Source organism: Leopardus geoffroyi, chromosome C2 (genome assembly GCF_018350155.1).
Source record: "Leopardus geoffroyi isolate Oge1 chromosome C2, O.geoffroyi_Oge1_pat1.0, whole genome shotgun sequence".
Lineage (NCBI taxonomy): Eukaryota > Metazoa > Chordata > Mammalia > Carnivora > Felidae > Leopardus > Leopardus geoffroyi.
In genome coordinates, this window is record NC_059333.1 from 46,322,952 (window position 1) to 46,347,488 (window position 24,537).

The window sequence follows — 24,537 nt, forward strand, 5'->3', positions numbered from 1 at the left end:
ATGATCTAGCAATGCTCTCCTAGGTATTTCCCCAAATGATATAAAAATGCAGATTCAAAGGGATACATGCACCTCAATGTTTATAGCTGCATTATCAACAATACCAAATTATGGAAAGAGTCCAAAGGTCCATTGACTGATGAATGGATAAAGAAGATGTGGTATATATGTAATAGAATGTTACTCAGCCATCAAAAAGAATGAAATCTTGCCATTTGCAATGACATGGACATAGCTAGAGAGTATTATGCTAAGCAAAATAAGTCAGAGAAAGACAAATAACATGATTTCACTCATATGTGGAATTTAAGAAACAAAACAGATGGATATGGGGGGAAATAAAAGAGAGGCTAAACAGGAAATAGACCCTTAACTACAGAGAACAAACAGAGGGTTGTTGGAGGGGAGGTGGGCAGGGGGATGGGTTAAATAGGTGAAGGGTTTTAGGAGGCCACCTGTTGTGATGAGCACTGGGTGTTTTATGTAAGTGATGAATCACTAAATTCTACACCTGAAACTAATATTACACGGTGTATTAATGAAACTGGAATTTAAACAAAAACTTGAATGAAAAAAAAGTCTTGCTGCCTTTCGACTGTTCAGAGACTCAGATTAAGTGACTTCTTAGAGGAAACTGTCCTGAAGAGAAAGCTTTCTTTGTAGTGAAGAAAATATTTTAAAAAGCACAGAATATAAGAGAATGGTGGATATTATTGAGAAGAATCTTAACTGGGATAAAATAAAAAGTAGACAATTAATTAAAAGTATGGCTCAACTGTATGAAAATACACAGTATATTTTATCAGGGAAATTATAGGCAATATTGGTATTCAAGAATTTGCAGATATTGGAAGATTTCAGGATATATCTCCTCAGACATTAGGAATATGCTGCATTTATCTTTTCATGTTTAATCATGCAGAAACGTAAGTTTCCATAGTTATTGCTCTTATAATCTCTTACATGTCTATTACTCAAGTAAAAATAATTTACTTCCTTAGTTAGACAATGAAACATATCTTAATTTGGGTAAGTGCCACTATGGAATGTTTTTTTATTTCTGAAATGATTATAAAAACTTTCAGTGTGATATTTATTTTTCTTTCATTGGCTACTCTAAGAAATATGTAGTGACTTTCTCCATTGGACATATGAATTTAAAGGAACTCTAAAGTGGCAAATGTATAATTTGTTTCAATCTGTAATATCTTTGACTACCTATTGCCACTGCAAAATATCCAGGTGATGGCTTGATATTGGTAAGCAGTAAGGAAGAATTAAGAGGAAGAATAGCATATTCAGAAAATCTGATGTACAGACTTAACAGGAATGCAAGCTAGGAAGATGTAAGGCTGCGGACTGAAGCCAGCACTGTACAGGTCCTCCAGCATATTTTAGATAATCTTTGACTTTTTGACAGGGCACAAAGAGTACATGAATGTAAAATGATTACATCAATGTGCTTGGCAATCTAAACAGGGAGAGACAAGAAGAGGGTACACATTGAAGTGAACTGAAATCACAATTTTCTACAAATCAAATACAGTATAAGGAGAAAATGATCCTTGTCATATAAATGGAGGTACTTAATAGAGGCATCTTGGTGCTGATGGAGATTTAAATGACTATTCTATGTTTCTGCAAGGTCTTATGTCCTCTCTTCAACTAGGCAGAGGGAAAGGTTTAGATTTGTGAATAAAGACACTATTATTTCAAAATACAAGTGCTGTGAAACCATATAATATTTAAACTAATAAGAAAATTTAACATATTGGGGTATTTATTGTTTAAGAGTATTTTAGGGAAGAACCTCCTACTGAAGAGGTTCTATGGTGCATTTACAACCTTTCAGCTGGTGACTCTAAAAGTGGCAAGTCAGGATCAGTCTGAAATACACATTATCAAGCCATTTCCTAGAAACAAAGGAAATCTTGGATTCCTAAGCTAAACATCCTCAATGGATAGCATTTATCCATATTCACAAGGATATGTTCGTGGTGAACAGTCTCAGACTCTAGGGGTAAAGAGACTATCTACAACCTTAAAGACAGAGACTGGATTACTACTAAAAGAAAGATATGTATGGTAACATTTTGTCTGTTGCACTGAGACTACAAAGACAATGAAACCACATTTGTAAACTATTGAGGGAAAAATAATGGGTTCCATAAATAGTATTGAGACAAATTGTAGGCAGAGAGACTGTGAATGGCTGGGCAGGCTGAGGGCACTGCTCAATTCAGGGGCAGTATTCATGACACAATATTGTGTGGCTGACTGCCTTGTGCATAAGATGCTATAAGCAATGGACCAATAGATGATGATAATGTGACTGGTAACTGTATTGTAAGTATATGTTAGAGTTTAAAGACTCAAAAATAAATTAAATAATATCCCATCACTCTTAACAGAATTTTGGCAAATATCAGAGGATACTCACTTTTAATTAAGAGGCCCTCTGATAAGTGTTATGTAGTATAAACTGTATGCTGTAACTCACTTTGAGACAGTGTTTTCTGCTTTTCTAAGCCTATAAAAGCAAATTTCATCATTCCTTTGGTTATTTGTGGACAAGTCACAACTTTAGTTTTTTGAGAATGGGTTGCTTGAGAGATATTCTGACCTGCTATGATAGCTAGTGCTGAATGGCTCATTCACTGTCAATCACAGGTCACACTGCCCACTGATTCCTATAGATTCCCTGTCGTAGATACTGTTGATGGTTGCCCATATCTTTTTTAGCTGTACATCTGCATCTGAGGGCTTTCTCTCATGGCCAGAGCGATTCTACCCTCACTTAAGGCAGACTAGAAAACTGAGAAGTAAATGTTCTTTTTAGAATCTCTTCCAGATCATCTATCAACCAATGACTGATGGCAGATGGTGAGTAAATACCCTCAATTCTTTGTCCTTTGGTTGATATAATGCTTTTGAAATTCATGCCTAATGATGTCTCCAAAAAAAGATTAAGCTTGATTGCCCACAGTTGTAATGTTTTTAAATTACCTTTTATTGGCTACATTCCCTTTCCTGTCTCACTTTCTCACTCATCAACTGTTCCTAAATAAATTACTTGCACTCAAATCATGTCTCAGGGTCTGAAAGAACATGAAGATGCCCTTATTCTCTTAAGGTCATATTGTATATTTTATACAGGAATCAGGCATACCTGTACCATCTTAATTCAATATGACACAATTGTTACTTGGTATAACATCATTTGAAGATAGATTGTGATTAATTAAAGTGATATACTGTATACTGTAAAGGAACCACCAAAAAAATAGACAATGTATAAATAATAAGCCAAAGGTGGATATAAAGTGAAATCACAAAAAGCCACTATTAATCCAAAAGCAGTCAGGAATCGAAAGGAAGGAGAATGAAGAACAGATGGAATGGACATAGAACATCTATCATGTTAGCTAAAATGGTAACTTTTAATCCAACCACATCAATAATCTCATTGAATATAAATGGTATTATATACCAAATATAAGACAGATTATCTGAATGGATTCAAAAGCAAGATCTAATCATATACTGTTCAAAAGAAACACATCAAATATAAAGTCTTAGATAAATTAGAAGTAAAAGGATAGAAAACAGATCCATCATACAAACACGAATCAAAAAAAAAAAAAAAAAAAGCTATAGCGGCTATGGAGCAAAACAGACCTTAGATCAAGGAATATTACCAAGGATAAAGAGGGACATTGCAAAATTATATAGGGTTATATAGGGTTCAATTAATTAAGACAAAATAATACTAAATATGTAAACACTGAACAATGGAGCTTCAAAATACTTGAAGAAAAAATGATAAAGTAGAAATGAGAACCAGACAAATTCACAATTATAGATTAAGTTTATAATACTCCTTTTTCAATAATTTATTTGGCAATTAAAAATCATCCCTCCAGGGACACCTGGCTGGCTCAGTCAATGGAGCATGTGACTCCTGATCTCGGGGTTGTAAGTTTGAGCCCCATGTTGAATGTAGAGATTACTTTAAAACAAAATTAAAAAAAAAATGTCATCCTTCTAAATACCCATATGTCAAAGAGATAGTAATAAGGAAAGAATATATGTTAAATAAAGTGAACATAAAAATACAAATGTTTAAGTATGTGGGATATAGGTAAAATAGTGCTTAAAGAGAAATTTATATCATTAAATGCTTATTTTAGAAAATAAAAATAATTAAATTAAGGTTAAAACTTCTACATTAAGACATTATAAAAAGAACAAATTAAATCCAAAGAAAGCAAAAAGAAATTTATAAATTAAGAACACAAGTCAATTAAATTGAAACAAAAATAATACAGAAAAATCAACAAAACGAAAAGCCTGGTTTTTATTTATTTTTTTTATATCCAATTTCTCTACTTCTTTTTTTTATTATATGAAATTTATTGTCAAATTAGTTTCCATACAACACCCAGTGCTCATCCCAAAAGATGCCCTCCTCAATACCCATCACCTCCCCTCCCCTCCCTCCCACCCCCCATCAACCCTCAGTTTGTTCTCAGTTTTTAAGTCTCTTATGCTTTGGCTCACTCTCCCACTCTAACCTAGTTTTTTTCTTTTTTTTCCTCCCCCTCCCCCATGGGTTTCTGTTAAGTTTCTCAGGATCCACATAAGAGTGAAAACATATGGTATCTGTCTTTCTCTGTATGGCTTATTTCACTTAGCATAACACTCTCCAGTTCCATCCACGTTGCTACAAAGGGCCATATATCATTTTTTCTCATTGCCACATAGTACTCCATTGTGTATATAAGCCACAATTTCTTTATCCATTCATCAGTTGATGGACATTTAGGCTCTTTCCATAATTTGGCTATTGTTGAGAGTGCTGCTATAAACATTGGGGTACAAGTGCCCCTATGCATCAGTACTCCTGTATCCCTTGGGTAAATTCCTAGCAGTGCTACTGCTGGGTCATAGGGTGGGTCTATTTTTAATTTTTTGAGGAACTTCCACACTGTTTTCCAGAGTGGCTGCACCAGTTTGGATTCCCACCAACAGTGCAAGAGGGTTCCCGTTTCTCCACATCCTCTCCAGCATCTAGAGTCTCCTGATTTGTTCATTTTGGCCACTCTGACTGGCGTGAGGGGATATCTGAGTGTGGTTTTGATTTGTATTTCCCTGATGAGGAGCGATGTTGAGCATCTTTTCATGTGCCTGTTGGCCATCTGGATGTCTTCTTTAGAGAAGTGTCTATTCATGTCCTCTGCCCATTTCTTCACTGGATTATTTGTTTTTCGGGTGTGGAGTTTGGTGAGCTCTTTATAGATTTTGTATACTAGCCCTTTGTCCGATATGTCATTTGCAAATATCTTTTCCCATTCCGTTGGTTGCCTTTTAGTTTTGTTGGTTGTTTCCTTTGCTGTGCAGAAGCTTTTTATCTTCATGAGGTCCCAATAGTTCATTTTTGCTTTTAATTCCCTTGCCTTTGGAGATGTGTCAAGTAAGAAATTGCTGCGGCTGAGGTCAGAGAGGTCTTTTCCTGCTTTCTCCTCTAGTATTTTGATGGTTTCCTGTCTTACATTCAAGTCCTGTATCCATTTTGAGTTAATTTTTGTGAATGGTGTAAGAAAGTGGTCTAGTTTCATTCTTCTGCATGTTGCTGTCCAGTTCTCCCAGCACCATTTGTTAAAGAGACTGTCTTTTTTCCATTGGATATTCTTTCCTGCTTTGTCAAAGATTAGTTGGCCATACGTTTGTGGGTCTAGTTCTGGGGTTTCTATTCTATTCGCTTGGCCTATGTGTCTGTTTTTGTGCCAATACCATGCTGTCTTGATGATTACAGCTTTGTAGTAGAGGCTAAAGTCTGGGATTGTGATGCCTCCTGCTTTGGTCTTCTTCTTCAAAATTACTTTGGCTATTCGGGGCCTTTTGTGGTTCCATATGAATTTTAGGATTGCTTGTTCCAGTTTTGAGAAGAATGCTTGTGCAATTTTGATTGGGATTGCATTGAATGTGTAGATAGCTTTGGGTAGTATTGACATTTTAACAATATTTATTCTTCCAACCCATGAGCATGGAATGTTTTTCCATTTCTTTATATCTTCTTCAATTTCCTTCATAAGCTTTCTATAGTTTTCAGCATACAGATCTTGTACATCTTTGGTTAGATTTATTCCTAGGTATATTATGCTTCTTGGTGCAATTGTGAATGGGATCCGTTTCTTTATTTGTCTTTATGTTGCTTCATTATTAGTGTATAAGAATGCAACTGATTTCTGTACATTGATTTTGTATCCTGCAACTTTGCTGAATTCATGTATCAGTTCTAGCAGACTTTTGGTGGAGTCTATCGGATTTTCCATGTATAATATCATGTCATCTGCAAAAAGTGAAAGCTTAACTTCATCTTTGCCAATTTTGATGACTTTGATTTCCTTTAGTTGTCTGATTGCTGCTGCTAGCACTTCCAACACTATGTTAAACAACAGCGGTGAGAGTGGACATCCCTGTCGTGTTCCTGATCAATAAAACCGATCAATAAAACTGATAAACTTTTAGCCAAACAGGCCAAGAAGAAAAAAAGACTTAAGTTACTAAATGACCAAAAATGCAAATATCAGAACATAAAAAATTATGTATGCTATACATTCAGATGCTATAATGTTTAAAGAACAAACAAAGATATATCTTGAGTAGCTTTATGTACAAAAATTATGTCATCTAGATAAAATGAACAAATTCCTTGAAAATAAGCCATCTACCAAGGCTTATTTAAGAAGTAATAGATAACTTGACTACTTGCATTTTTTGTTTGAATTTTTAGTTAAAATCTTCAAAGAAAAGCCCAGTCTATATACTTTATATAAAACAGATAATCAGAAGAAACTGAATCATCTTCCAGGAATTTTGAGGAGAAGTACGTAAGTCTTTCAGATGTTCTAGAAAAATATGTAAGTGCATGGAAAAGAAAGCAAAACTATACTGTTTTCTGAGCTTTAGTCAAAATAACATATTCTGTAAGTGTTCTTCAATATACAGAAATCCCTTTAGAGACTTCCTTTATCTCTACCTTTCTCAACTAAAAAGTATATAATCAAATGCTCCTCATAATCACAATGCAGCTCTTTCTGTCCCTGAGTCCTATCCTTGTGCTATAATAAAATAACCTCTTTGCATCAAAAAAAGCCCAGAAAACCAAAACCAAAAAAAAAAAAAAAAAACCCATAGGAAATTATGGCCTAGACTAGAGCTCCAAGGGGCTTTTTCCTTATAAGTACAATTTGAATCTTGATTTCTAGTGTGAAAGAAATGGAGCCAAAAAGAACATGTTACCCATGGTGCACAAGACTGGCGTGTGTTGGCCAGACTAAAGCTTGGTGACCAGTTTGAAGAAGAAATGAAATAAAGCTGGCCATATTTAGAAGGAAAAGCCCATAAGTAAGTTTACTTCTCTGTTAAGGAAGGAGAGAGAGGTGACTGGGCCTGTTTTAGGGCAGCATGCATTGGGGGACTGCTTGGTATGTCTGCTAAAATGGGAGAAGAATAATGGTAAGTAAAAGCCACAGGCCAACCTTTGGATGCTCCAAAAACACATGTGGTCCTGCCAGAATCTAGTCATTTCATATATCATATTAAAATCTCCTTTTATTTTAATAAATTTCCTAAAAGAGGTAAAAATGAAAGTGCAGGAGGGAACAGAGTAGGGACTTGAACACTTTCTCTAGAACTTTCACTCTGCATATTAAGCATGAATAGCAGTTTACAAAACTATCTCTACTGCATAATTTCCCTATCTGCAAACATGTGGATGTACGTATGCATGACACTATGTATGATAGTTAAAAATATATGAAAGCAGTAGCAAATCAGACAAATAATGTGCAAGACCTATACCCAGAAAAAGAAAAAAAATGCCTTACTGAAAGAAATTAAAGAATAACTAAATCAATGGAAAGACGGGTTGGATGATTCAATATTTAAGAAAATGTCAATTCTCCCTAAATGCATCTATAGATTTAATAAAAGTCCAATCAAAATCATAGTAGGATTTCTTAAGAAACTGATAAAGCTAATTATATTATTCACATGGAAATGTAAAGGATGTAGAAATACTTGAAAAAGAAGAACAAAGTTAGTGGTCTAACAATATCTGATTCCATGACTTCATATAGAACTTCAGTATCAAGACAGTGATGTATTGTTATAAAGATAGACAAATAAATGAGTGGGACAGAATGAAGTCCAGAAATAAACCCATACACATATGGACAGCTGATTTTGCAAAGGTACAAAGGTAATTTAGTAGAGAAAATAGTTTTTTCAATAAATTATGCAGAAACAATTGGATATCTATATGCAGAAAAGGAACTTTGATACAGATAATATGCAAAAAGAATTGTAGACATAAATGCACAATCAAGAACTACAACACCAGAGGAGACAGGTTAAGATGGCAGAGGAGTAGGGCAACTATAAGTTTGCCTCATCCCTGGAACACAGCTACATCAATATCAAATCATTTGCACACCCAATTAATCGATCTGAGGACTGAGAGAACAAAACTGCATATCTCCAAGTAGAAAAACAACCACCTCAGCTGCACCCAGCTGCAGAGAGTTGACTTGGGGGAGAAAAGAGTCATGGATGCTGTGGACAGGAGGGAGCCTTGATCAAAGAGAGAGGAGCAAGAGAGAAAGAGAGAGAGAAAGAGCGAAAAAAAAACATGTGCAGGGGATTGCACAAGAAAACTCTTCCCCACAACCATTGACTGGGAAAACAAGGTGGATTAAAATCACAATTTTTTTTTAAAAATAAGCAGTAAAGTACAAAGTCTGAAGTTTTAGAGGTTTGTGCCATTGACAGGGTCCTGCACATGGCAAGCTTAGCAGTGCTCCAGTGGGGAAGGTGGTGGAGATGGGAGTGGAGAGTGTGCTCTGAGGATCCTCTGGGATCACTTTTATGGAGTTCCCTTTTATGGAGTACATTTGGGAGGGGGGCACTGCTTTCCATAGAAAAATGGCCCTGAGGGCACCACAGAGATGCCCCATTCACCAGCATAGGAACAAAGATACTGGGTGAGGGCAGCGAACCTTGGTGCTGGCTTTCTTCTCTGCTGTACATAAACCCTTGAGTTGCTACACGATTGCAGGACTGTTTCCTAGGACAAGCCAGCACTGGCCACAACAGGGCGAGGCCCTCCCCCAGAGGATCAGTGAGGGTTTGCACTGTGGGTGTCTCTGAAGTTTGGAGTTTTGAAACCCAGCTGCGCCTGAGATAAAACACGGGAGTGCTGTGTAGCACGGCAGGTGGACAGCTTGGTCAACAGACAGGGTGAACTTATGGAAGGCCTGGACACAGGAGGGGTGATTGTTTGCTCTTTTATGAGGGCTTTCTAAGGAGTGGTACACATGAGCTCCCTGCTCTGGAGATGAGAGAGCAGGGGATCCTATTTCTCCCCACCCATTAGCATTCACCAACTTCAGTGAGAAACACAGTGCCTTCCAGTGGAGGCTGAAGTTGATTGCACTGAGCCACTCCCCACTGCGCTCTAGAGGTACATCTTTACTAGGGCAAATGTGCCTGGGAAGCAGCACCATGGGCCCCACGCCCAGGAGACCAACACAGACTCCTCACACACATCAAGTCTACTAGTGATACAGTGCTTCAAATCTTCAGCAATATGTGAAAGAGGATCTAGCTTCCTTTGTTTTTGGTTACTTGTTTTTAATCAGAAAAAGAAATTTTTTTAATTTAAAAATTTTTATTTCTTTTTTATTTTTGACCAAAACAAAGGGAAGGAATTCACCCCAAAAGAAAGAACAGGACGAAGTCACCACTAGAGACTTAATGCAGCTATAAGTAAGATGTCTGAACTAGAATTTAAAACAATAATTTTAAGGATACTAGATGGGCTTGAAAAAAGCATGGAAGACACTAGAGAATCCCTTATAGCAGAGATAAGAGAACTACAAACTAGTCAGACCAAAATTAAAAATGCTATAACTGAAATGAAAACCCAAATGAATGCCATGAGAGTGCGGATGGATGAAATGGAGGAACAAATCAGTGATACTGAAGATAGAATTATGGAAAACAATGAAGTTGAAAAGAAGAGGGAAAAAAGTATTGGATCACAAATGTAGACTTAGGAATTCAGTGATTCCTTAAAGCATAATAACATTCATATCATAGGAGTCTCAGAAGATGAAGAGAGAGAAAAGGGGGAAGATGGTTTACGTGAGCAAACTATAACTGAAAACTTCCTAATTTGGGGAAGGAAACAAACATCAAAAACCAAGAAGCACAGAGAACTCCCATTAAATTCAACAAAAGCCAAGCATATCATAGTCAAATTTGCAAAATACACAGACTAGGAAAGAATCCTGAAAACAGAAGGGAAAAAAAGTCATTACCTTACAAGGGAAGACAGATAAGGTTTGCAGCAGATTTGTACAGAGAGAACTGGCAGGCCAGAGGGACTGACAGGATATATATTCAACATGCTGAACAGGAAAAAGTATGCAACCAACAATACTTTATGCAGCAAGGCTGTATTTCAGAATAGATGGAGAGATAAAGACTTACCCATACAAGCAAAAAATAAAGGAATTTGTGACCACTAAACCACCCATGAAAGAAATATTACGGGGGACTCTTTGAGTGGGGAAAAAAGACCAAAAGCAACAAAGACTGGAAAGGAAAAGAGAACATGACCAGAAACACCAATTTTACAGGTAACACAATGGCACAAAATTCATATCTATCAGTAATCACTCTGAATGTAAATGGACTATATGCTCCAATCAAAAGACACAGGTATCAGAATAGATAAAAATAACAAGACCCATCTCCATGCTTGTCTAAAAGAGACTCATTTTAGACCTAAAGACACCTGCAAATTGAAAGTGAGGGGATGGAGAACCACCTATCATGCTAAAGGATGTCAAAAGAAAGCCAGAGGAAGCCATAATTACATCAGACTAAGTAGATTTTAAACCAAAGACTTTATCAATAGATGAAGAAGGGCATTGCATCATAATTAAGGAATCTATTCATCAAGAAGATCTAAAAATTGTAAATAGTTTATGTCCCCAACTCAAAAGAACCCAAATATATAAATCAATAATCAATTAACGACAAACATAAAGAAACTTATTGATAAAAACACAATAATAGGAGGGGACTTTAATACCCCGCTTACATCAATGGACAGATTATCTAAGCAGAAAACCAAGGAAACAATAACTTTGAATGACACACTGAACCAGATGTACTTAACAGATATATTCAGAACACTTCCTCCTAAAGCAGCAGAATACACATTCTTTTTGACTGCATATGGAATATCCTCCTGAATATATCACTTACTGGGTCACAAATCATCCCAAGTACAAAAAATTGAGATCATACCATGCATATTTTGATACCACAACACTATGAAACTTGAAGTCAACCACAAGAAAAAATTTAGAGAGATTATGAGTACTTGGAGATTAAAGAACATCTTTCTAAAGAATGAATGGGTTAACCAGGAAATTAAAGAAGAAATAAAAAAAAGTACATGGAAGCAAATGAAAATGAAAACATGATAATCCAAATCTTTGGGATGCAGCAAAGGCAGTCTTAAGAAGGAAGTATATTACAATACAGGACTACTTCAAGAAGAAGGAAAAGTAGCAAATATACACCCTAGCTTACACCTAAAGGAGCTAGAAAAGGAACAGCAAAATAAAGCCTAAAGCCAGCAGAAGAGGGGAAATAATAAAGATTAGAGCAGAAATCAATGATCTAGAAACAAAAATACAGTAGAACAGATCAATGAAACTAAGACCTGATTCTTTGAAAGAATTAATAAAATTGATAAACCCCTAGCCAGACTTATCAAAAAGAAAAGACAAAGGACCCAAATCAATAAAATCATGAATGAAAGAGGATAGATCATAAACAACACCACAGAAATACAAACAATGATAAGAGAATATGAGGAAAAATTACATGCCAACAAACTGAGCAATCTGGAAGAAATGGCAGACTTTCTACAAACATACAAACTACCAAAACTGAGACAAGAAGAAACAGAAAATGTGAATAGACCCATAACCAGCAAAGAAATTGGAATCATAATCAAAAATCTCCCAACAAACAAAAGTCCAGGGCCAGATGGCTTCCAGGAGAATTCCACCAAACATTTAAAGAATAGTTAATACCTATTCTCAAACTGGTCCCCCAAAATAAAAATGGAAGTAAAACTTCCAAACTCATTCTATGAGACCAACATTACCTTGATTCTAAAACTGGACAAAGACCACACTAAAAGGAGAATTATAGGCCAATAACCCTGGTGAACACGGATGCGAAGATTCTCAACAAGATACTAGCAAACTGAATTCAACAGTACATTAAAAGAATTATTCACCATGATCAAGTGGGATTTATTGTTGTGCTGCAGGTCTGATTCAATATTTGCAAACAAATTAACGTGATACACCATATTAATAAAAGAAAGGATATGGGGTGCCTTGGTGGCTCAGTCAGTTATGTGTCCCACCTTTAATTTTGGCTCAGGTCATGATCTCAGGGGTTGTGAGATCAAGCCCCACATTGGGCTCTCTGCTGACAGTGTGGAGCCTGCTTGGGATTTTCTCTCTCCCTCTCTCTCTGCTCGTCCCTGGCTTGTACTTGCTTTCTCTCAAAAATAAATAAGTAAACTTAAAAAAAATAAAAAGAAGGATAAAAACCATATGATCCTCTTAATAGATGCGGAAAAAGCATTTAAGAAAATATAGCATCCATTCTTGGTAAAAACTGTCAGCAGAGTAGGGAGAGATGGAACAAACCTCACCATCATAAAGGCTACATACAAAAGACCTACAGCTAAAAACCTCAATATGGAAAAACTTAGAGCTTTTCCTCTATGGTTAGGAACAAGACAGGGTCAACTCTCACCATTACTATTTAACATACTACTGGAAGTCTGAGCCTCAGCAATCAGACAACAAAGTGAAATAAAAGGCATCCAAATTGGCAAGGAAGAGGTCAAATTTTGATTATTTGCAGATGACATGATATGCTATGCAGAAAACCCAAATAACTCCACCAAAACATTTCTAGAACCAATACATGAATTCAGGAAAGTTGCCAGTTATATCACCAGTATATAGAAATCCATTGCATTTCTATATACCAGTAATGAAGCAGTGGAAAAAGAAATCAAGGAATCAACCCCATTTACAGTTACACCAAAAACCATAAAATACTTAGGAATAAACCTACCAAAGAGATAACACATTTATAGAACACTTATGAAAGAAATTGAAGAGGACATAAAGAAATGTAAAAACATTCCATGTTCATGGATTGGAAGAACATTATTAAAATGTCTATACTTCCCAAATAAATCTACACATTTACCGCAATACCTATCAAAATATCAGCAGCATTTTTCACAGAGCTAGAACAAAGAACCCTAAAATTTGCATGGAACCACAAAAGACCCCAAATAGCCACAGAAATCCTGAAAAAGAACGTAAAGCTGGAGGCATCACTATTCCAGACTTCAAGCTACATTACAAACCTATAGTCATCAAGATAGTATGGTACTGGCACAAAAACAGACACAGAGATCAATGGAACAGAACAGAAAACTCAGAAGTAGACCAACAACTGTATGATCAACTAATCTTTGACAAAACAGGAATGAATATCCAATAGAAAAAAAGAGTCTCTTCAACAAATTGTGTTGGGAAAACTGGACAGCAACATGCATAAGAATGAACCTGGACCACTTTCGTACACCATACACAAAATAAATTCAGAATGGATGAAAGACTTAAATGTGAGACAGGAACCCATCAAAATCCTAGAGGAGAAAACAGGCAACTACGTCTTTGACCTTGGCTTCAGCAACTTCTTATTTGACATGTCTCTGAAGGCAAGGGAAATAAAAGCAAAAATGAACTATTGAGACCTCATCAAGAAAAAAAGCTTCTGCACAGCAAAGGAAACAATTAACCAAACTAAAAGTCAGCCAACAGAATGAGAAAAGATATTTGCAAATGACATATCTGATAAAGGGTTAGTATCCAAAATCTATAAAGGACTTATCAAACTCACTACCCAAAAAACAAATAATCCAGTTAAGAAGTGGGCAGAATACATGAACACATTTTAAATACAAATCAAAACCACAATAAGATTACCACCTCACACTTGTCAGAATGGCTAAAATTAGGAACTCAGAAACCAACAGGTGTTGGTGAGTATGCAGAAAAAGAGGAATTCTTGCACTGTTGGTGGGAATGTAAACAGTATGGAGGTTGCTCAAAAAGTAAAAAATAGAACTACCCTACAATTCAGCAATGGCACTAGTAGGTATTTACCCAAAGGATACAAAAGTACAGATTTGAAGGTACACCTGCATCCTGATGTTTATAGCAGCATTTTCAACAATAGCTAAACTACGGAAACAGCACAAGTACCCTTTGCCTGACAAATGAATAAAGAAGATGTGGTAGATATATACAAAGAATATTACTCAGCCATCATAAAGAATGAAATCTTGCCATTTTTAATGATGTGGATGGAGCTAGACTGTATTATGCTAAGCAAAGTAAGTCAGTCAGAGAAAGACAAATACCACATGATTTCACTCATATGTAGATTTTAACAAACAAAACAGATGAACATATGGGAAGGGGTAAAAAAGAGAGAGGGGGTTCCCAGGTGGCTCAGTCGGATAAGTATGTAACTCTTGATTTCAGCTCAGGTCATGAACTCACAGTTTGTGAGTTCAAGCCCTGTATTGGGCTCTGCACTGATAGTGAATTGTCTGCTTGGGATTCTCTCTCTCCCCCTCTCTCTGCCCCTCCCCCATTCTTTCTCTCAAAATAAATAAATAAACATTTTAAAAAAAGAGAGCAAGAGGGAAACAAACTATAAGAGACTCTTAACAGTGAACAAATTGAGGGTTGATGAAGGGGGTGTGTGGAGGATGGGCTAGATGGATGATGGGTACTAACAAGGGCACTTGTGATGAGCACTGGGTATTGTATGCAAGTGATAAATCACTGAATTCTACTCCTGAAATGACTGGATGCTAACTAACATGCATTGTATGTGAACTAATTAGAAATTAAGTAAAAATTCAAAGAAAAATAGAATACCAAAAAGCACAGTCCCTAAGAGAAAAAAAAAAAAAGATAATTAACTTCATTAAAAGACTTTTTGTTCAAAAACATTTCTAAAATAAAATGACAAACCAGAGATTTTCAGAAAATATGTATAAATCATATAGCAAATAAAAACCTCATATTCAGATAATATGGAGAACTGTCAAAACTCAAAAAATGGAAAACAAATAATCTAATTAAAATTGGGAAAAATCTGAATAGGCTCTTCACTGAAGATGGCATACTGATGTCAAGTAAGGGCACAAAATGGTGCTAAGCATCATCAAAATGCAAATTATAACGACAATGAAACACTACAACCTATTTATTAAAGTAACTAAAATTGAAAAGACAATTCATACCAGAAGCAGCAATACAGACCTTTTGCACTCATAGAAAGGCAACAAAATGAGTTAGGAGATAATGGCACAAAATTTAAGGGGGCAGGAAATTTCAGTCAAGTTTTGGTTATTTAAAAGCTACCTCTGCACATCATTCTGCTCACTCAACCCTTCTGCAGACTTTTCATAGTGAACCCTCTTGTATCTTTGTTGTTTTTTCTTCACTTTGTCTTTCACTATCTTTCTAAAGAATGTTGGAAATCCAGGAAAATGGATTAATGAATCTTTCAAAAAATAAGTCCCTTTTCCCTGTCTATGCTGCTACCATGATGCAACTGGAGGTTTTTTGTAAGATATCAAATCAAATTGTCACAAATAAGTAAATTAAGTTTTATTTTTCTGAATGAGTGTTCAATGGCAACATTAACTCTGGTGATGCACAAGAAACAAATCTAAACCAAGTTTTAAAGCCCTCAATAGTTTTCCATTAAGCTGGGGTAAAGAATAAAGTCCCTGACCTAGCCTCCAAGGTCTCTTGAGATCCACATATGTGGCCTCCCTAACCCCAACTTGCTCCTGCCCACTTCTCTCTTAATATTCCAGTTACTTTTACAATTTAGTACTTCTCCCATGATCTAGGGTCTCTGATAATCTAGGCCTTCCAATGATGAAGGCCCTGCGGATGACACATGTCCCCGGGCAGCAATCACCATGTTAGAAATGAAGATCCTTAGGCCTCACCCAGACGTACTGGCACAGAATCTGCATTTTAACAAGATCGCCAGGAGATTTACAGGCTTAAGGCCAAAGCTTGAGAAGCACTGATCTATGGCACCTTTCACTGTGGTTCCTTATCTTTGATTTTTCTTTGCACCTTCCCTATGTGGGGGATAACCTTAGGAATCCCCTGGGCCTACACCAATGGGTTAACAAGGCATAAAGAAACACAAAGTCATAAAATGCTCACACCTGAGTTTGCGTAACCAGATTGGCACTCCAAGAATAGGGAGGCACAAAGGTGCCAAGAATAAGGAGGCACAAAGGTGCCAAGGATAGGGAGGTGCAAAGTCACCCCAAAATAGAGAGGGGGTGCTGAACCCCCCAAAATAGAGAGAGGCAAAGGCCTGAAATAGAATCAGCGCAAAGGTGTCCAATACATAGGAATAACAAGATTACAGGGTGAAAGCACCAAAAGTTTAGTACTATAGCAGAAAGCTGCTTTCATAGGAGAATAGGGCCAGGTTAGGTAAATTAGTGAATTGAACTTTGGACCACTGCGCTGCAGGCAAAGCAGCCTGAGTGGCGATGGTTAACAAAAGAAAAGGTGTCTTGTTAACCCTGAGGTTATTCCCCCTGTCTGTCTCACCTCCTAGGCTGGCAAAGATAAACAGTCATGGCGCCTCCTGTCTGCTTGTTAACAACCATCTACCCATCTGCCTGACGCCTGGATTTTGTTTTATATTGACCCAAACCTCAAACACTGTATATCTTCAAAATCCCCTTTTCCCCCCTCACATCCACAAATTAATGTTCCTAGTTTCTTTGTCTCTTTGTACACGCCCATCACGTTTGCAAGCCTCTGATCTGAATAAATACAGGGCAAGGACCCTTATTTGGGGCTCTTGTCTTTTTCCCGGACATTAGCCATCTCTTGTTTTAATCCTGTGTCCGCTCTTTTGTTAGGCAAAAGAGAACTTTAGACTTAGAGTCTACGACACCTCTGACTTTTGCCTAATGAGATTTCTCATCATATTTCATCTTAAAGTGTGAAGGTAGGTGTAGGTCTGGGATGTAAGCTGCAGATTGCATGAAAAGGACAACTTTCCTTAGGATTGGCTCCTGAAGGGATTCTAGAACTTTGGCCTCAATAAAATCATGTATGATTACCTCAGACAAGAACATATTAATCAAAGCACTCAGAGCAACACATTTTATAAACTAATTTCCATAAACATGTCCGAAGTGTCATCTGTGGTAGGAAAGTAGTGGCTTAAAGTGCAACTTCAACTGTTAAAACTAGAACTATATACCATGACTTGATGTCTATGATTTAACAGGCTGTAATGCCCTATGGGACATCTGGACTTCTCATACAAATTCAAATCTATAATACCCAGAAGAATAGCTTAGTTTTTTCCTAAAGGGAACCCTTGGGTACTATTTGGGGAATTTTAGTTCTTCACTCTTTCCTCTTCTGGCCAAAACACACAGTTCTACAACTGGTTGACTCTTGTGTTCAAAGCAAATTGATATAAACAACATTTTCCTGAGCTTGGTAAATGAAACCTCCAAAATGAATCAGTATGCAAAGAATTACTGCCTATGCTATTGTTATTCCTGTGCAACTGTGTTTTTTTTTCCAGCCTAACACTGCAAGGATCGCCACAATTTTTTAACAGATATTGGTAAGAGAGAATGATTTTTGTAATACTCACTTTTTATAGAAAGTTAAAAATACTGTTAAGTTTATAAAAATTTTGATTTGGTTTCTATAATACCCAAATCAGCAGCTGGAAATGGAAAACAAATAATGAATAATCTATATATTTTACAATTGTGAATAAAATCTGGGTAAGCAAAATAGCTCTAAAACTGAATTGTACTTTTTAATAATTTAATTATCTGATTAACAAAATTATAATGGCTCTGTAGGATACTTCTGATGAACTAGAATATTAAACAATTTAAAAGAGGGTTTAAGGATTTAGGTTATAGTATTTCCTATGTAAGAAATCTTTCAGATGATTCTGTTCAAAATACTTATTCCATTTAATTAACCACATTCTATAATTAAACTTTTAAGTTAAATCAATTAAATATTACCCTATGTATACTTTCACTCACCTCTGACAATAACTTGAGTATGAAAATGCAGAAAATGTCCCTCCAGTGTTATTTCCACTTTCTAACTTAGAAAGGGCCCACAGATTGGATTTAAGATTTTTCAATTATTTACTGACTTGGGATTGCATGGAAGGAAATCCATTCCAAATAAATATACATTTAACAATTACAATTATTGGCATTAGTTATTTATATTGCATGCACTAGTTTCCCATTTTTGCCTCAATTTTATTCTCCAAAAAAAAAAATTGGTGGAGAAGAAAAGGCTCTCAAGCCCTTGATGGGAATAGCTAGAGAAAGTCAGTTCTAATCACAGTAAAAACAAAGACAAAGCAACTTTTAAATATGGAAAGAACTTTCAGCAGTGCTAGTATATTTGTGAACTATATAAAGTTTCTAGCATAAATTAAAATGATAGTCTCTATTTCATATACATTTTCCATGGGATAATAAAGTTGGAATTTTGAATAAAAGAAAAAGAAATTATTCTCAGTATTGACAACTTTTAATAAAAACCAGAATTAAGACAAATATTTACCCCCAATCTCTGAGCTTTTTCCTCGTTTCATCTTCAGCCTTTCACAAATACTTCCTCTCTCCCTCTTCACTGCCTGGTCTTTCCTACACCTATCCATCGATGAATACACTATGGATACTCATAGTAGGCAGCAGACGAATGCCATCTGCTCTCCACATTCCTTGGAGTCTCTATTTCATTCTCCTCGCTGTTGTGCCATTTGTTTCCCATTCACTACTCATTACTCTCTGACTTCAACTCTATCACAAAATAGAAACTGCTCTCACTAAAGCCACTGCTAATCTCTTAATTCCCACATTTCATGATCACTGATCACTCCTTATCCTACCAGAGCACTTACTTCACTTTTGGCACTGTACTTCACTCTCTTTAATTCCACAACACTCAGCTTTACAATTCCTTTATGCTTCTATGATCACTCTGCCCAGTATCCTTTTCTGGTCTTTCCTTTTCTCCTATTGTATAAGCCACAGCTGTTGGTTGCAAGAGGGAAAGAGTTAATTGAATGGAAAGTGGCTTTAACATAGAATTTCTAGAGGAGTTGGAGAAATCCACTGGAGAAATGGACAGGAACATAAAGACAGATTGTCAGCAGCCAAAATTATGTCCCTTTTCTATCTAACTCAAAAAGAGCTGTTGCCTTGCTGCTGAATGTGGAATGCAATAGCTCACATCGATAATGCCACTGATGTGGGTGTAGGATCCATTTTCTGAGGTCTTAATATTTCTCCCTTGATTGATTTAGCAATGAAAATTCTTTTTTTTCCCCCTGAACTTTTGTTTACTTCTCTCCATATTCCAAATCCAGAGTAGGTGTTTGGCCAAACCTACATCAAGTCCCCTCATTCTATGTGCAAGGGGATGGGAAAGTTTCTAGAACTGCTGGCTTCTAGGCTGGATGACAGCTTTTGTCTGCCACCAAGACTCATGTGGTAGAATAGAGGGTCAAATATTATCCATCTAATAAACGAGTTACATCCATTTCATAATCTCTTTACTACAAATTTCTGAAGTTACTTTCTATGTCCTCCTTGTTTTTACTTTATGCACAGTCTCTAATGGGTGAGTCATATATAACTATGCTTTTAGTCACCCCAACGACTCCCAAGTCATTTCTATTAAGATCTTATAGAACAATATTGGTGAGTACATCTCACCTGGATGGTCCCAGAATGCTCCTTGCAAAAATTGGCCAGTCTCAGTCTCAGTTTTTGATGACCATCTATCCAGGCACCAAGTGTCTTCTTCCTTCACTGACCACCTCCCCTCACATGGAATAGGTTACCGAGTCCTAGTAACTACACACTCTGACTTATTTTGATCTATCTCTTTGTCCCACTCATCACCCCCAATGTCATATCACACATGGACTAAGAACTTCACATGCTATTTAATCAACTGGGGAGCATTTATATAATGCATATTATTACAACCAAATTATGAGCTACCAAATTAATCTCTACATTAATATCTCACAATCTGTATTTTGTACAAAAACTCCCTTAGACAATTCTGATGTATAATTTGGTTTGGGAATCACTGGACATTAGTAACAGCTTCCTGATTAGTATCCTTAACTCTAGTGTCCCCTCCCTTCAGCCTATTTACTACTACCAAACATTTAATTTAACAAATATCTGATGATGTCATTCCACGTCTTAAAAGTTTTCAGCCCAGGCCTATTGTTTGGAGAATAAAATTGAAGATTTTTCACATGGCATTCAACTCTGTATAATCCAAGCCCTTCTAACATCTGCACTTTTGATGCTGCATCAATGTTCTACACACAGAATTTCCCTACTTCATTCAATTGTTACTCCATAAGTTTGCTCATGTTCAGAATGTTTTTCCTGTCTTCTAAATCTGCTTATTCTTTGCATATGTTGAATTGAAATAATTGTGTTTTTTCCAACATAACAATTCCCCCAAATAGCTTCCATGTAAGAGTAAATAAAATTAAAGGGTCTTCAGGCTAGTGTACGGTTTTATTTCAGTTACCCTCACTGAATTTTCTTTTATAAACCTTAATGAATGTTCTTTTTACATTTACTGCATTTAATTTCAGATGCCATCTATTAAGAATATGGGAACTAAAAATGCAACAGAGCTAAAAGAGTTTGTTCTCATGGGACTTACATATCAACCAGAGTGGCAAATTCCTTTGTTCCTGGTATTCCTAGTTATATATCTCATCACCATTGTGGGAAACCTTGGTCTGATTTCTCTCATATGCAATGAGCCTCAGCTTCACATCCCCATGTACTTTTTCCTTGGGAATCTGGCATTTGTGGATGTTTGGATATCATCCACGGTGACCCCCAAGATGTTGGTCAACTTCTTTGCCAAGGGCAAGATGATCTCTCTCTCTGAATGCGTGATACAATTTTTTTCCTTTGTAATGAGTGCCACCACAGAATGTTTTCTGCTGGCAACAATGGCATATGATCGATATGTGGCCATATGCAAGCCTTTACTTTATCCAGTAATTATGACCAGTAGACTATCCATGCAGCTATTAGTTTCATCATTTGTAGGTGGACTTCTTCATGCCATAATTCATACAGGCTTTTTATTCAGATTAACCTTCTGTAATTCTAACATAATACATCACTTTTACTGTGACATCATGCCATTATTTAAAATTTCTTGTACTGATCCTTCTATTAATGTTCTGATAGTATTTATTTTTTCTGGATCAATTCAGATGTTCACCATTCTGACTGTTCTTGTCTCTTACACATCAGTTCTCTTTACGATCTTAAAAAAGAAGTCTCTACAAGACATAAGGAAAGCCTTCTCCACCTGTGGAACCCATCTCTTATCTGTCTCTTTGTACTATGGTCCTCTTCTCTTCATGTATGTGCGCCCTGTATCTGCACAAGCAGATGATCAAGATATGATGGACTCTCTATTTTACACTGTCATAATTCCTGTGTTAAATCCAATTATCTATAGCTTGAGAAATAAGAAAGTCATAGATTCACTGAGAAAAATGTTAAAGAGAAAAGCTTAGATCTCATACTAATATCTATTCTCCTTTCATTAAAATGACAAAATTGTGCAGATTAGATATTGCTATGTGTTGATTACTATTAAAATTTTTTTGCAGTTATAATTGCCCTAATCTTTCATTTATTTATTTTTAAATCTTTGCTTATTTTGAGAGAGAGTGTGCATGCATGCATAAGAGCAGAGGAGGGACAGAGAGGGAGGAAGAGAGAGAATCTCCAGCAGGATCATGCTGTCAGTGCAGAGCCCAACATGGGGCTCGCTGGATCTCACAAACCATGAGATCATGACCTGAGCCAAAATCAAGAGTCAGACGCTTAACTGACTGAACCACCCCAGCACCCCATTTGCCCTACTGTTTTAATGACTTAAGGTGGGAGAACCTGATAATCTACTTAAAATATTTGTCTTTGCTAGTCAAAAACACACAAGGAATTTTAATCAGGCATTCCTATCATACTTAAATAATTAAAGGAGAAAACAAAAATGAAAACATTTCACAGGCTTGTACATTCTTCAGTGTGACTTTATAAATGCATTAAGTACTAAAATACATAGTGCCTCTGAATAGAACTTGATTACTATGTCTTTGATCCTTACACAGCTTGATAGCCTGGAGACCCATATTGAATTTAGCTTGATAGTATAGGCAGATTTGTGTTTGAGTGAACAGAGGCAAATTCTAGGAATTCTGCAGCCCTCAAAAGGTTTTTCTTTCCACTTATTTGAAGCCTGGTGAATTTTGCTTCTTGTGGAGGTTCAACTTTCATGTCACAGAAAGAAATAAAAAGAAATAGGAGAAACAGGGTAAAAATGACAAGGGTGTTAAGACAATGAAGACAGGGCCAAACTATAAGAGATGCTTAGCTTAGGGTGCTTACAGGGAGCAAAGGCAAGTTGCCTCTCATTGTCTATGATGCCTTCTATGGGTCCTTTCTAACTATGTTTGTATGTGGTTGGGCAATCTGGAAAACTTCACTAATAACCAAAACTAATAAACTTCAAATAGGGCTTCAAATGTACATTACCAAAGTTCAAATAATGTTAAGTTGATAGAATGTCATAGCGTGCGGTGAGTGGCTCAGAGAGACATGAAAATCAACAAGAGTTTAGATGTTTTGTGCCTCAAAGTCCATTAACGTTACTTATTATTATACTCCATTTGCTAAATTTAATGAGTGATTCATCTTCAAGTCCACCCCACCTTTCCTCTCTCACCACTAATTCTGTACACCGTCCTACTGATACCACTAAGGCTCTCACCCCCATAATTACCTACCTCTGTGATTTGTGAAACTCTATAGTTACTTAACCCCTTCCTCTTGCTGATTCTCTTTTAATTCCAAAACATAGGTGTTAGGTTGTTCTTTATAAGCATAATTCAGATTAATGATATCCCTTTTCAATAACATTTAATAGAATGTCTTTGCTACTAGCTTATGTGGATATATATATATCTGGATTTATGTACATATATATGCATGTATTTGTTCATGCGTAAGTCCAGATTATATGTTATATATCTACCAGCATCTTTTCTACCCTGCATTTATTCACCCTGGCATTGAGGCTTTTATTTTTAATTTTTTTTTAGTATTTATTTATTTTTTAAGGAGAGAGAGACATAGTGTGAGCAGGGAAGGGACAGAGAGAGAGAGGGAGACACAGAATCTGAAGCAGGCTCCAGGCCCTGAGCTGTCAGTGCAGAGCCCTATGCGGGGCTGTGAGATCATGACCTGAACCAAAGTTGGGTGCTTAACTGACTGAGCCACCCGGTGCCCCATTTTCTTAAACCTTGGCTTAATTCTAAAGTCCCTTCCCTCCTAATTCCCCTAACAGGTCCTGTGTTAAGTCCATATAGAGTTACTGAAAGCTTTTTAGACATACCTCACTCTCTCAGGTTCAGCATTTTTCTCATATGCATCCCTCCAGGGAGAATAAAATCCTCCACTCCACACCACAACTACCAATTTTTATTTGCAATTGAAATGATATCTTTTCTTCAATCTATCTTCAATGTTACAGCTTCCTTGATGCATTTGCAGATTACCTTAAAGAGGATAGGAATGCATATTCATGTGACGCATTGTTAGTTTATTTATCCTTAGATCACACTTGGTCTTCAATAGTACTTATTTTTGGTCTACACACTTAGATGACAATTTAGAAGTCCTAGAACTCTATCTTGTGCAGTGCATAGGACATGACTTACACACAAGGTCCTAAGTAAGTATTTGTGAAATACTTATGAAATTTAAAAATCTTACAGCCTAAATACGTGGAATATAGTAGACTGTCACTCTTTTTCAGTATGGTCATGAGCTCAGAGAGATTACTAGGTTTGGTATGGCTGCTGCAGGCCAGCTCTCCTTCCTATTTCTTTCATGATAATCTCAACTATCATAAACCAATAGTGAATTCTTCTTCTTTTTAAAAAAAATTTTTTAATGTTTATTCATTTTTGGGAGACAGAGAGAGACAGAGCATGAGTGGGGAAGGAGCAGAGAGAGGGAGGCACAGAATCTGAAGCAGGCTCCAGGCTTCGAGCTGTCAGCAAAGAGCCCCACGTGGGGCTCCAACTCACGAACTGTGAAATCATGACCTGAGCTGAAGTCGGACGCTCAACCAACTGAGCCACCCATGTGCCCCCAATAGTGAATTCTTC

General features: G+C 36.6%; 1 protein-coding gene across 1 annotated transcript; it reads left to right on the forward strand.

The window, feature by feature from the left end:
* Positions 1-20,946: 20,946 nt before the first annotated feature.
* LOC123576088 (olfactory receptor 5H2-like) lies at positions 20,947-21,876 on the forward strand. The gene has a single exon (XM_045437092.1). The coding sequence runs from the start codon at positions 20,947-20,949 to the stop codon at positions 21,874-21,876; it is 930 nt and encodes a 309-aa protein (XP_045293048.1).
* The last annotated feature ends 2,661 nt before the right edge of the window (positions 21,877-24,537 follow it).